Raw genomic sequence first — 13,794 nt, 5'->3', positions numbered from 1 at the left:
GCAACTAGGGATGAGGATTTTACCCATTGAGAGAAGCTTTGGTGGATGCTGGGATGCCACTGTTGGTGGCAGTTGCAACAGCAACTAATGCTGATAACCAGTGAGTCTGTCCAGCCCCTTCACCTTACTTTTTTGTACATGGTCTCTCACTGAACCTGGACCTTGTTGATTCAGCTAGACTGGCTAGCCAGTGAGCTTCAGGGATCCAAGTGTCCCTGCTCCTTCTCCCCAGTGGTGGGGTTACAGCCTTGGTGCTCGGTTTTTATGTCGGTGCCAGGAATTTGGATTCAGGCCCTCATGCTTAAGCAGCAAAGACTTTACTAACTGAGCCAACTTCCCAGTCCCTCACATAACTACTTCTTGGGACTGTAAAAGATTTTAGATTCCTAGAGCATCTGGAGAGCTGAATATTGTAACACACACACACACACACACACACACACACACACACACACACACACTGTTCACCATTGCGACAGAAGCTGGGAGCCAGAATGCCCATTCCCTGATGTAATGTCCAACTGCAGTCCCAGGAGACAACAGCTTTTGCCTGCATTGCTAACCTTTTACCGGCTTCCACCCATCCCAAGGAGAAATAAGGACCAAGAACACAGTAACATGAGCCCCAATTAGCATAACATAAAAACAACTTAGTCATGTTTTCCACGGGCTTTTCCAACCCCAAACTCAAAGCATACAGCAGGCAGAAAGAGATAAAAATACACTCGTGGAATTATAAATAGATGCATGCCGTCTGGATATGCATGGCCAAGTTCTGTGGCCCAAAGGAGCAGCTGTCTCCAGGAAAACCAGCCAGGTGGAGAAACCTGAGGATTTCCCCCTTTCAAAGCACAGAATGAGAATCCACAGGAAGGGAAACTGCCCTGATGGTTTGGTATGGAAGGGGTTAAGTCCTCAGTCATCCTATTCTGGAGCGATTTACGATGATGTGTAGAGTTTCAAAACTTTTCCCAGCCCAGGCACAGCCCTCTCCCTTCTCACCAGGTTCACTGACTCTCCAAGTACCCAAATGAGAAGGAGGCGTGTTTTGCTGATCTGTTAAATTCTTAGTGAAGTTTTCTTGATTTCCAGTGGCTGCTGTTGTTTTGAGTTTGGTTTGGAGCAAACCTGAGGTAGTCCTGACATTTCTGGAATGGAATCCAGATGAGGAAGAAGAAATAAAAGGAGAAGGCAAAAGAGAGGAGAAAAAGGTGGGGGGAAATAAAGGGAGGAGAGACGGAAGGAAAGGGGGGAACTGTCCCCCTTTTCACATTCACATTCCTCTGTTTTCCCTCAGCCTGGAAAACATATTAATGCCAGTGCTTTTACGCTCGGAAACAAAGGGACTCAGCCAGACTGTGTGCGGAAAGGGTGATAAGAACGATCTTGGAACTCCACAGAAGGCAAGAGTGAGATTTAGAAATCACTAGGACTTCATCCACTTTAAGGAAAATCCTTCTGGCAGCAAAGGACCAGCTCACACAGACCCAGAAGAAACTGCAGACAAATGGAGATACGGCCAGTCCGAAGGACAGCAACTTCCACCTCATCTCACTGGACCAGAAGGTAAAAAAGACACAGTCCGAAAGAAAAGGAAATCAGCCCGGCTGGACAGGCTGAGCTTCCTGGGGCTGCTTTTTCAAACAGGAGCTGCAGCACACCCGTTGGTATTGCTCAGTCTCCAAAAGCAGACAGAGAGCTGGAAGGAAAGGATTTCATCTAGGAAAACGTCCTAGGGACCAAGCCTTTCCATTTCTTTTGAAAGCCTCTGAATCCCATCTCCATGAGCAACGATGTAAGTGTGCAGTCTTTGCTTTTTGCTGTTTGCTTCACTGTTGCTTGCTTGAAGAAATGAAGTGTGAATGTTGTCATAATTCCAATGCCTGGTTTACGTGGTCTCTGGTGCATCCAGAGCACAGCTGAGTCAGTGCAAGCATGCCTGCCACCCGTGAAGCAAGGTTGGATTTCCTGCTTAACGACTGACCCTGCTAAGCACTGACAATCACAGCAGCTTGAAAGCACGGGGTCTCATCCTGTTTAGTCTTCTCTACCCTCCCTCCTTTTTCTTCTCTAGCTACCCCTTCCCCTTGGCCAAGACAGAGAAAGAGATAATGCCCACCTTTGTTTGTAATTAATGATTTTTTTCTCTCTCTCTCATATTATGACCCCTCTGCATTCCCAAGTGGATAACACAATGACGTGGAAAATGGGACCCCATTTCACCATGCTGCTGGCCATGTGGCTAGTGTGTGGATCCGAATCTCATTCCACTGTCTTGGACAGAGACAGCCACACAGGGCGGAAAGTACCTTTGGCCTCTCCAATCAGCGCTAGGTCAGCTCGCTATCTGAGGCACACCGGGAGGTCTGGTGGAACTGAGAAATCCACTCAGGAAGAATCAAATCTTCAGCCTCCCCAAAGGAGGAAGAGTGTACCAGTGTTGAGATTAGCTCACCCGACAGTGAGGCCCGCCCCCTTAGGTATCAATGGAGTCCCAGTTAGACCTGAGTTAAGACCAATAGCTAGGAGCTCTCCGCATGAGATGGTCCGAGATGAGGGGTCCTCTGCACGGCCGAGAATGTTGCGGTTCCCTTCTGGGTCCAGCTCTCCCAATATCCTGGCCAGCTTTGCAGGAAAGAACAGGGTGTGGGTCATCTCAGCCCCGCATGCCTCAGAGGGCTACTACCGCCTAATGATGAGCCTCCTGAAGGACGATGTGTATTGCGAGCTGGCAGAGAGGCACATCCATCAGATCGTGCTGTTCCACCAGGCCGGTGAGGAAGGGGGCAAGGTACGGAGGATCACCAGTGAAGGACAGATCCTGGAGCAGCCGCTGGACCCCAGTCTCATCCCAAAGCTGATGAGCTTCCTAAAACTGGAGAAGGGCAAGTTTAGCATGGTGCTACTAAAGAAGACTCTGCAGGTGGAGGAGCGTTACCCATATCCGGTCAGGTTGGAGGCCATGTATGAGGTCATTGACCAAGGCCCCATCCGCAGGATCGAAAAGATCAGACAGAAGGGTTTTGTCCAAAAGTGTAAGGCCTCAGGCTTAGAGGGCCATGTGCTCCAGGAAGGGAACAATGGCGGCGGGGGAGCAGGAAGCACAGGCCTGGGCAGTGAGAAGAAGAAAGAGGAGCCAAGGAGAGCACAAGTCCACCCCACCAGAGAGCCTCAGAGAAAGCTGGCCACCACCAAGGCAGCCATTATCCAACCTCCCCCAACCCCAAGGGCCACCACCCTTCCTCCTGCTCCAGTCACAACAGCTACTCCGGCCACGTCCCGGATGGTGACAGTAGCTGCAAGACCTACAACTACGACTGCCTTTCCAACCACCCAGAGGCCCTGGACATCCCGGCTGCAGCCATTCTCAGTCGCCAACAGGCCCCCTGCAACAGCTGAGGTGACCACTGTCAGGGGCACTTCCGTTTCAGAGCAACTCTACCCTCTACCTCGGAAGGAGCAACAGAGAGAGAAGCCACAGGCTACCAGAAGGCCCAGTAAAGCCAACTATGGGAGTTTCACAGCAGCCCCACCCACTACCCTCTGGGAGGGCAGCACAAGAGCTGTGGGCACAAGTCGTTTCCGTGACAACCGGACAGACAGACGAGAACATGGCCATCAGAACCCGAATGTGGTGCCGGGTCTTCATAAGCCAGCAAAGGGGAAGCTGCCCAAAAAGAAGGACAAAATTCTTAGCAATGAGTATGAAGCCAAGTACGACCCCAGCCGACCCACTGCCTCTCAAGGGGAGGAGGAGTTGCAGGTGGACAATGTTCCCTCCCAGAATGCAAAGGAGTCAAAGAAGCACGAAAAACTCGGGAAACCTGAGAAGGAGAAGAAAAAAAAAGGGAAGGGTGTGAAACCAGACAAGTTACTCAAGAGTGACAAGCAAACGAAGAAAGCCGAGAAAAAGAGCAAGCAGGAGAAAGAAAAGAATAAGAAGAAAAAGGCGGGTAAGACAGAGCAGGATGGCTATCAGAAGCCCACACCAAAGCAGATCACTCCAAGTCCCAAGAAGTCAGTGAGTGACCTGCTGGGATCTTTCGAAGGCAAACGACGACTTCTGGTAAGTAATGTCTTTGGCACTTTTCCCTTATGTGCTGAGGTGGGGTATTCATGTGTTTGTTGTGTGCATTTTATAAAGTCACATCTTGGATGACAGAGTGGGGCTGAGCCTGACTCATGTTCAGGAATGTTGGGGACAGGGTATGGTGGCACATGCTTTTGATACTAGCTTGGGAGGATTTCTGTGAGTTCTAGGTCAGTCTGATCTACCTACGTAGTGAGTTGGCTGTTGTGATTCTCACAAAACTGTTTAAAATGGTGGGCAGATATCCTGTCTCCAAGAAGGCTGCCTCCTCCATCACTGTCCCAAATACTAAAAAGAGCAGAAAGAATTCCAGGATGGCACATGGCTGAGTTCTTACTCTGGTTTCTAGAGCCTCAGAGGTGTGTATGAATTTGGAATCAGCTGTCAATCTCTCAAGGCCTTATTGGACATAGGTATGTGTACCCATGTTGGGGAAAGGAGATAGCAATCCCGCTTCTGTTTTGTCTAGTACTGAGTCTGGCACATCCATCTCAGGAACCTTCCCTTTGAGCAGTACTTGCCACTGTCTGTAAAATGGTAAAAGGATTTAGATCAATTGAAAGAAGGCTTTGGGCAGGAACAAGCCAATGCTAAATGGAAAGTCTTTTCTCATCAGGAATAGGACATGATTCCTCTTGCTTATGACTCCTTCTGTGTTCACGAGTTTTTTCAGAACTTTTTAACACCATGATTTTTAGCCCAGGCTGCCAAGGAGGAGTTTAATATGTTATACATGATACATAGTAAAAGACCAACAAGTTCATATTGGGTGAGTCAAGTCATGAATGCTTTTCTTAGCTATCCATTGAGGGAGCCATGTCAGAGAATTGTGACCACACCCATCCTCCTGACTCAAGACCTGACTCCTTGCCTGCCTTCATCTTGCATGATAGACAGGCAGCCTTCTCTAAGGCATTTCTCAAGAGTCTTTCAGTTTGTCCAAAGCAGCCTAAATTTGGATTAATGATCTGAGCAAAGAGACTCTGATGACCATGTATCTTTAGTGGTTTCAAACTTTTTAAATGCACATTTGAAGTGTTAACCAGAGCAGATGCCCTTGTGGTATTTACTCTGGGTGGAGTATGTCCTGAATTTTTTTTTTCATTTCCATTAATAGTGGTGTTAGGGATTAGAAAAAAACCTAAGGTCTTGCTGATTTTAGGAGAGAGAGAGAGAGAGAGAGAGAGAGAGAGAGAGAGAGAGGAGAGAGCTCCCTTTGGTACTTCCTGTAAGTTGAAGGCATTAAACCAGATTTTTCAAGTGACTGTACACATTTAGGCAATCAGATGATAGGCTATTTGTTAAAGTAGTTTAACAGCTGCTTGTATATTCCCAGAATCCATAAACTGTTCCAATTAGAGTCATAAGAATCACTGATTCAAAGTAGAACTCTAGCCGGTACCTGGATGTTTGTCCAGGATCCATGGAGCCAAGCTGCTCTCTTGGGGCGTGGGAAAACATTTCCACTTGGGCTGCTTAGCTAGCTGAGTACCTGGGACTTTGCCCAGCCCACTAAAGCATCCTGTCACCCAGTTCTGTCCATTTAGACAACAAGGCAGGCAGAGTGAGCCTCATGGCTAGATTTTAAACACAGAAAGAAGTAATCAAGGGTAAAATGTCAGGATTGTAATTGTGCACCCGCCTGACAAATACTCTCATTGCCCCAAGCGGGCAATGAGAAAGGGGTTTTCAAACTCGATCCTGGTGTTAGCTGTGCCTTCGACTTCCCTTGCCTGCTCCCTGCTCTGTGTGTTAGGGATCAGAATGCCCAGCTGGGACTTCTCAGCTTTTAACAGTATCCGTGCTCATAAACTGTTATCAAATGAAACTCAAAGGAAGGCTTCTGCTTATGTCGTACAAGGCAAAGCAGAAACCCACTGGAATCGTGTCTGCCTATGTTGGCTCTTTGCAGCTAGCCAGAGAATCAGGTTTGTTATTAGAAAGAAAATCCCAACCGGACACAGCTCAGTCTGTCAGTCCCGTGTGTGACCAGCCGATCATATCACGGATGTGTTTTCTGAAGTGCTAATGATGTATGAAGAGAGAATGGAGTAGGGAAGACGAGATGGAGCTACCATGATATCAAAACAATGCTCCTGGGTGAAAGGCATTACTCATGCATGAATCCCTCCTCACTCACTTTTTCCATGTTACTCAGGAAGTGTGGTGATGCAATTAACACTCATTAAGGCTGAGCAGTTAGTTTTGAGCTGTTAAAGTATGGCGGAGAACATTTACTTCTAGCCTCTACTTAACCTGGAATGCCCAACCTATGGGTGGGTTTGCATTCCAAGAAATGGTGTGGACTTTCTGGCTCATTTCTCCAGCTTTTCAGTAACTGGATCCCTGACTAATTTATTGTAAAACCCACAGTGCTTTGTATTCATTCATACCACTCTTTAGGTGGGAAAACATCCCATAACTGCTCCTTAACCGATTACTCAGGGAAACCCTAGCAGCAACCATGTAAGTTGTGGTTGAGCAAATGGCTTCCTCAAGGCCTTCAAGCACATTGCAGATAGATCCAGGTGCTGTGCTTTCAAGCCTGAGAACAATCCTTCAAAAGCCCTCTGCTTCTCAGATTGTTAAAAAGAGCAAATTCTAACTGTAAGACTCCTTGTTGAAACTCCATGGTTTTGTTCTCGCGATTCCTACAAGGAATGACTTATTAACCCTCTTTCCCAGACCGGACAACACAAGTTTAGATTCCTTGGGATGTTCGCCCAAGGCATGCTGCTATTATGTAACAAAGACCTTGAATCTGTTCGACTTCAAAGTCAATCCACATGCCAACCTCCCTTCCATTGCTTGTGAGCCTTGGGAGGTATCTGCCACAAAGTAACTGAGAAACTGGAGAAGAAAGCTATCCCTTCATAAGTATGAACATTTAACACTTCATTTTGGGGTTAGTAAGCTGGGTGAGCAAGTAAAAGTGTCTGCTGCCAGGCTTTACAACCTGAGTTCAATCCCTGCAACCCACATGGTGGAGAGAAACATCTATCCCCCAAATGTTGCCCTCTGACCTCCCCGTGCATCACACACCCACATGCCCCACATACAATAAATAAACAATATATTTCCTAAAACTTCATTTTGAACTTTGAGTTTCAAAGACAAGTGAAGAAATAGTCCCATTTTATAGGAAGTGGAGTACTGGTGGAGGGCTCCATGACTGAGAATGAGGCAGTGAAATGAAGCCTGGGTATGGATATGGAATGAGAGGACAGTAATTATTTCCTACACAGCTCAACTCTGACTTCCAGGCAGTTGGTGGAGAACAGTGGATTGAATCCTCTTTTTCTTCCTTCTGTCTGCTGGATGCCCATTTGGGCTTGGCATTGGACTAAACCATCGGTCCTTGTAGAGGATAGCTAACAAACAGACATTTGGTGGCTCTGAGATCCGCCTGATGTCAGCTCACGGGAGCTTTGATATGTTGAACTACAGGAATTCCAGCTCAAGCTTCCGCTTTCTTTGGCAATGGAGTCTACTACACTGCAAGTGGGTTAATATTTTCAGCTCTGCCACAGAGGCTTGGGAACAGAGATGGCAATCTACTTACTTGGTTTACTTTCAGAAAAGGATTTCAAGTTCTGTTTTACAAGGCAGACTCCAAGGCTAAAAGCTAGTTTATGGAATCCTTTAAAAATCTAGTGTTTAGAGCTTCACACAGTACTTAGACCAAGTGAAGACTGAAAACATTTCAAAACTTCCCCAGCATCTTGTGATCTCTGTTTTACTCCCTTTGCTTATACAACCAGTTTCATTCTCCTCTGGGACTCATTGACCCCAAACACCATTGGAACAGAAACACAAATAAGATCACAACACAACTGTAAATTCAGGACACATGCTCCCAGTTACCGCCATCAAGCTGGCAAGAGGCCAAACAACGGGACCCTTCACTGAAGGGCACTGTGGTGTTCCTTCTAGGAAGAGAAAAGTGGAAACAATTTCCATTTTAAGCACTGTTAGAAATGCTGCCAAGCTACAATACAGATGTGACAGCAATATCAGCAAATAGGGAAAGGCTCTGACATGTCAGTTGACCACCTCCCCCCCCCACACACACACTCCCATTTCCTCATGCAAACTCCATCAGCAGATTAAGTGTACGGAGAAGGTTTTCCATCTAGCTTATGGGCTCTGCCTAGATATATTCATAGTCCGGGATCCTCATGTTTCTGAGTTTCCCCTGCCTCTGGTATGGATAGACTGATCCCTCGCTTGTGGAATGTGGAGCAGCCAGCACGGATCACAGGATAGCTTCAGGGTCTGAGATCTCAGTGCCTTAAGGAACGTGATGACAACATAAAATATATATAAAGGAGATACAAAATTTCCATTCAAGCTGTACAGACAAGCAGAACTGTAATTAAAGGGAGTGGATGTATGAGATATGGAAGTAGGGGAGGGACTGGAGGACATGGATAAACATAGATGGTAGGAGAGTAGTCAAACTAGTCAGAGGCAACACACATGTGTATGTTTGGGTGCAGGGCCATGCACAAGTATCTATGTATACTGTTCAATTCCTGAGACTTTATGAGGTTTGCATAGAAGTTGTCCCAGGTAAAAATGACAAAGGTGAGAGGCCACAGGCTATACAGGGGTTGAAGTCAGATGAAAATGCCAGGTCTCCCACTTTGATGGTGGGCATCACCCTTTCCTCTCTGGCACTCTGCCTCAAAGCTGAGAGTGGTCTGATAACAATGCTAAGTAGAGAGGGCATCTAAGCCTGGAGAGAAAGCCTGCAAGGCCAGAAGCCAGGAAGTGAATCATGCAACACGAACATCCCCTCCCTGTCGAGTTCAAGTATCCCTGGGCAAAAAGCTCCAGGTGAAAATAAGCCTGGGAGGATTCCCTTTGTCTGGGATTCACACTGGGCTTCCACGGCCTGATGTTGCTGTGTATACTTGTGGGAGAAGCTGGCATTCAAGGGAGGAAGGGCATCTCTGAGATTACATATTGTCTGAAATTCTTAATTATACATGCCTCAAAGGAGAAGACTGGAGGAAGCTTTGAGAATTCTTAAAATATGGCCATGGACCGCAGGGCTCCATGACCGAGAATGAGGCAGTGAAATGAAGCCTGGGTATGGATATGGAATGAGAGGACAGTAATTATCATTTGTCTAGCGTCTGGAAGCTGTGCCTTGGAACGCCTTAGAAAATATTCTAAATATGGGCTAGGAGTTCAAAATCATGAACAGCTGATCATTTTATCTCTGTTTTCATTATTTTATGTTCTCACTTAAACAACATTTTGTTCATTCCAAAATGGTCTGTTTCTGAGCAAAGACATGCCAAAAAAAGAAAAAAGAAGAATCTAGAATATGTCAAGTTAAAATAAAATTTCAAAATTTTTTCCTTCCCTACCAAAACACATACAGCTAAATAAAAACAAACAACAGAAAATATGATCACTGTATCATTTTAGAACCACCCTAGTTTTTTTTTTCCCTTAAGGCTAAGTCTGAATCAAAGAATAAATTTTAGATAGTATGTGGAATTTTGATACTTTTCCTCATGGAGATTACATCTTCTCAAATATATTTCCTAGCCACTGTGTCCACATTAATAGGCATGAAACACAAAATCAAAAATGAATTGAAACATGTCTACCTAAAATAATGAACTAAGAAACATTTCTTAAAAAGCAAAACCAAAAACCTTTGCTAATGTTTCACTCACAGGTTTCCAGAAGCATTGTAATTTCCTGGAGGGAGAATTTTGTCAAGCACAGAGATTTCAGCAAGGAAAATTTGTAGGCATCAATCAGCAACTCTGGTGGATAAAAATATAAACAGCAAGATTAATTTGGAGTCAGATTTACTAGGCATTTTTGATAAAAAAATATTTGACAGAGGTTAACAACATAGTAAGTTTTCCCACCAAAAATACTAACCTGGTAGACACAGACTTTAGAAAGAGTTAAAATTTTTGGGGTGGGTAGATAGAAAAGTGGCTGTTAAATTTGAATATGGAAAAATGCAAGAAAATGTTTACAGAAAATAATTAATACAAATAGGGGCTTGCTCCCAAGCCCCATGGTGAGCCAATGAAGGTTGCCTGCACAGGGCTCACTGGTGATACCTGCTATGTGATCTCCTGCTTCCAGGAGATCAACAAGGAGCTTGTCACCATTGGAATACATCTTCATGTCCTCCTACTTCCAGGACAAGCAAAGTATTGCTGCCCATTCTTGGCACGTGGGAAATAGTTTTGGTTTCAGCTTGGAAAATCTATGACATTGGAGAAGGTTCCAAAAAAGGCAACTAAAATGATCCAGGGATCAGAGAAACTTTTTTGTTAGGATAGATTCAAAGCACTGAGACATCCTTAGAGGATACAAGAGAACCTAGATAATCAACTAAACACATACACAGGCATACACACAGCCATACATGCATACTCATACAAAGAAACACACATATATTCATAATATAACCAAAGCACACTCATTTTAACCAAAACAAAATGTAATACAGCTCCCCAGATGGCTAGAGATCAAAATACCTCTGCTGTAACTTTTCTTCACAAGTCAAGAGTCATAAAACATGAATGAAAATCCCAGATCTGGTTTAGAGAAAAGGCCAAAGTGAAAGGTTAAGTCCATCCTGATGGGGTAGGGCTGGGCTCTAGTATCAGAATCCCCCTCGTTGGGCCCAGTGTGACAATGAATGTCATCTGTGCAGCAAAATATATCCCCCAAAGCCATCGTAAAACTGTTTGCAAGGCTGCCTAATAAAAATTGCAATTCACAATGTGCAATGAAACTCTTCCAACATTGTGGAAGTGAAAAAAATTATTGAATTGTCCTGATTAGTTAGTTAGGATAATGAAGATCAAAATGAAGGAAGGCAAATAATTATTATATGTCAGGTATTCATGGAATATGACAGACTTGAAGAATAAATATTTCTGTGTGCCCACAAATAGGAAAATCATAGAAAGCACAGATAAAATGAAGGCAAATTAGAGAACTGAGTAGAGGCATCTAAACTATCTGGACTAGTTTTTATTTTACTTTAAAAGAAAAGAAAAAAGGAAGATAAGGAAAGAAAGAAAGAGAAAAGAAAGGAAGGAAGAAGGAACAAGCAAAAGAAAGAGAGGAAGAAAGAGAGAAAGGAAGGAAGGAAGGAAGGAAGGAAGAAGTCTGTTTAATTGGCATTTTGGGTATTGAAAGCAATTTACAGTTTTGGTGCCCTCTGCTCTTAGATGTCTCTGGATTTGACCTCAGAGTGACTTGAGCACTGTGAACTGATACTTACTTGCTTGTTCTCCCATGCTTCTAGCTGATCACCACTCCCAAGGCTGAGAACAACATGTATGTGCAGCAGCGGGATGAGTATCTGGAGAGCTTCTGCAAGATGGCCACCAGGAGGATCTCTGTGGTCACCATCTTCGGACCTGTCAACAACAGCACCTTGAAAATTGACCACTTCCAGCTAGGTGCTCCAAATTATTTTATAGTTTTGTTTTGTGTTTGTTTTTGTCTCTTATCTGTGGTGGGCCAGTTGCTATGGGAGAGGTCTTGGGTCGGGGTTGGAAGAGATCAAAAGAAACATTAGGATGTCTGGAGGTCCTCTGGTTGTGACAACAGAGATGATTATCTGTCTGTCTGTCTGTCTGTCTGTCTGTCTATCTATCTACATATCCATCCATCCATCCATCCATCCATCCATCCATCCATCCATCCATCCATCCATGCAGTCAGGAACACTCTGGCTTAAGCTGTTAGCATTTTAAAACAAATATAGGTAGTACTTTTTTTAAGTCAGAAGGGTGGTGGGAATGAGAGAGTATGCAGCCTCTTTCTCTTGGGTCCTGGGTCCTCTTGCCTGTGAGCAGCACCAGTCAATATGCCTACATGCTTTATGCTCCAAGTGATTCATCACATATGGGGAACTGCCAGGCCCCTAGATGATGCTGGCAAGCATGGAGAGGGAATTAGCTAGAGTTAGAAACTCTTAGGCTAAATGAAAAGTCACTGAAAATACAGATTGAACTTCACCGAGATCCTTTTGGAAAGAAGAAGAATTAGGCTGAACTTAAGGGTTTTCACAATTTGTCATATTGATGATGGGTATGAGGTTCATGGGACACAGCTTGCCTCAGGCATCTGAGTTGCAATTCACAGCAGTTCCCATGCTGCGAGAGTCACTGATCGGTTAAGCCTCACACGCAGAAGGCTGGAACCAGAGGCAATGACTCCTTTTATAAGTCTCTATGCATAAAACATTTTATATAACTGTGTGTGTGTGTGTGTGTGTGTGTGTGTGTGTGTGTGTGTGTGTGTGTGTGTGGTGATTTTGGTCATTTTTACTCCCAATCACCCTCTCTCATACACCTCCCTCTCCCACTGAAACCCTTCTTCCCGATAAAATTTTTGAAAAACCTTTTCTTTTTTTTACTTCTTCATTTTCCCCCTCAAATCCGTGTCTTGCCAGTCACAATACAGATCAGGCACAATGGCCTAGGCTGAGTTGTTCATGCAGTAGGTTTATTCTGCCTCCTTTTTCTATACAGTCCGTGTAAGAACACAGCCTGTGGTAAGCACAAGGAGGCCGGAAATTTTTTTTTTCTTAAACATTCGTTCACTGCTTTTGCTGTTTAGCTGTAATTGAAGTTCTTTGGGTTCATTCTTTATATTTCATTATCCTCTATATTTTGTCACAGAATTTATTTCTTCTGAAAGTATAAGAAAATGTTAACATTTACACAAAATAATAATCAGACTTTTCTGATGCAAGCTCTTGATAGAAATGACACATCTATCACACTCTCGGTGCCAGCTTGATTTGCACATGGATTAGTTTTCTAAACTATGCACTTTTAATTGTGACAACAGCATTCACATAAGATCTGAATAGATCTAGGTTCTGGCAAGCGTTTTGAAGTAAAATCCAGTAGTCTAAGTACAGGCACAGTGCTACCCAATAGTTGTCTAGACTATAGCTGTACATTCTCAGCTATGCATTCCCTTTCATTAGCTTTCTATCCTCTGAGGTGGCTACAGAAGAAAAAGATGCTATCCCCCATCATAACTCCCATGGATCAGTAACTGATTTGTGAACTCTTTCCCTCTGCTATGTATATATTTGGGGGACGGATGTAGTGACACACACCTTTAGTCCCAGCACTTGGGAGGCAACAGCAGATGTATCTTTGTGAGCCTGAGGGCAGCCTGGTCTACATGGTGAGACTCTGCCTCAAAATACTAAAAATAATAACAATGCAATAAATCCAAGAAACAAAAGAAGTAGCTCTGGAGGCCAGTAAATCCACAGCCAGAGTTACAATTTATTTGTTGTGAGATCTTGGGCAGGTTCGCTCTTAAGTCTTTAAAGAAATCAAACCTACTTTGCAGGCTGTGGTGGTGATGAAATAAGATTGTGCACACACACACACACACACACACACACACACACACACACACACACACACACACACACACACACACCTGCTGATAATAGGCACTATTCTTGTGGCCACCCTTATCAGGTAGTAGTGTTGAGATCAAATGAGCTGTCACACTTGTCACCAGGAAAACAATTGCCATTGCTTTCTGCTAATTATAGATTTCTGACTTGCAACTGCTCTTTTCAGGTCAGATTACGTTAGTCCTCTTGATGATAAATGAGCAGCCCAGGAGAATAATAATAGAAAGGCATATTTAGTGGTTAACAGGGATTCAAACTA

At 44.3% G+C, this 13,794-nt stretch overlaps 1 protein-coding gene and 1 non-coding gene across 3 annotated transcripts in view; one reads left to right on the top strand and one right to left on the bottom strand.

Moving 5' to 3' along the window:
- The first annotated feature begins 756 nt into the window (after positions 1–756).
- Ccdc80 (coiled-coil domain containing 80) overlaps positions 757–13,794 on the top strand; it is a 33,791-nt gene continuing 20,753 nt past the window's right edge. The window contains exons 1-5 of one of the 2 annotated variants that reach the window (XM_035444532.1): positions 757–895; positions 1,093–1,211; positions 1,298–1,795; positions 2,184–4,066; positions 11,388–11,544. In XM_035444532.1, coding sequence (XP_035300423.1) covers positions 2,195–4,066; positions 11,388–11,544 — 2,029 coding nt within the window. In that variant the 5' untranslated portion in view covers positions 757–895; positions 1,093–1,211; positions 1,298–1,795; positions 2,184–2,194. Of the gene's footprint in view, positions 896–958; positions 1,796–2,183; positions 4,067–11,387; positions 11,545–13,794 lie in introns of those variants that run through there. The other variant, XM_027412607.2, reaches the window with a different exon arrangement.
- Positions 12,529–12,661, bottom strand: LOC113834268. The gene has a single exon (XR_003484997.1). It is a non-coding gene; the product is annotated as a small nucleolar RNA SNORA51 (small nucleolar RNA).

The sequence above is a fragment of the Cricetulus griseus genome, chromosome 4, assembly GCF_003668045.3.
Source record: "Cricetulus griseus strain 17A/GY chromosome 4, alternate assembly CriGri-PICRH-1.0, whole genome shotgun sequence".
Classification (NCBI taxonomy): Eukaryota; Metazoa; Chordata; class Mammalia; order Rodentia; family Cricetidae; genus Cricetulus; species Cricetulus griseus.
This window is presented reverse-complemented; position numbering and strand designations above follow the sequence as displayed.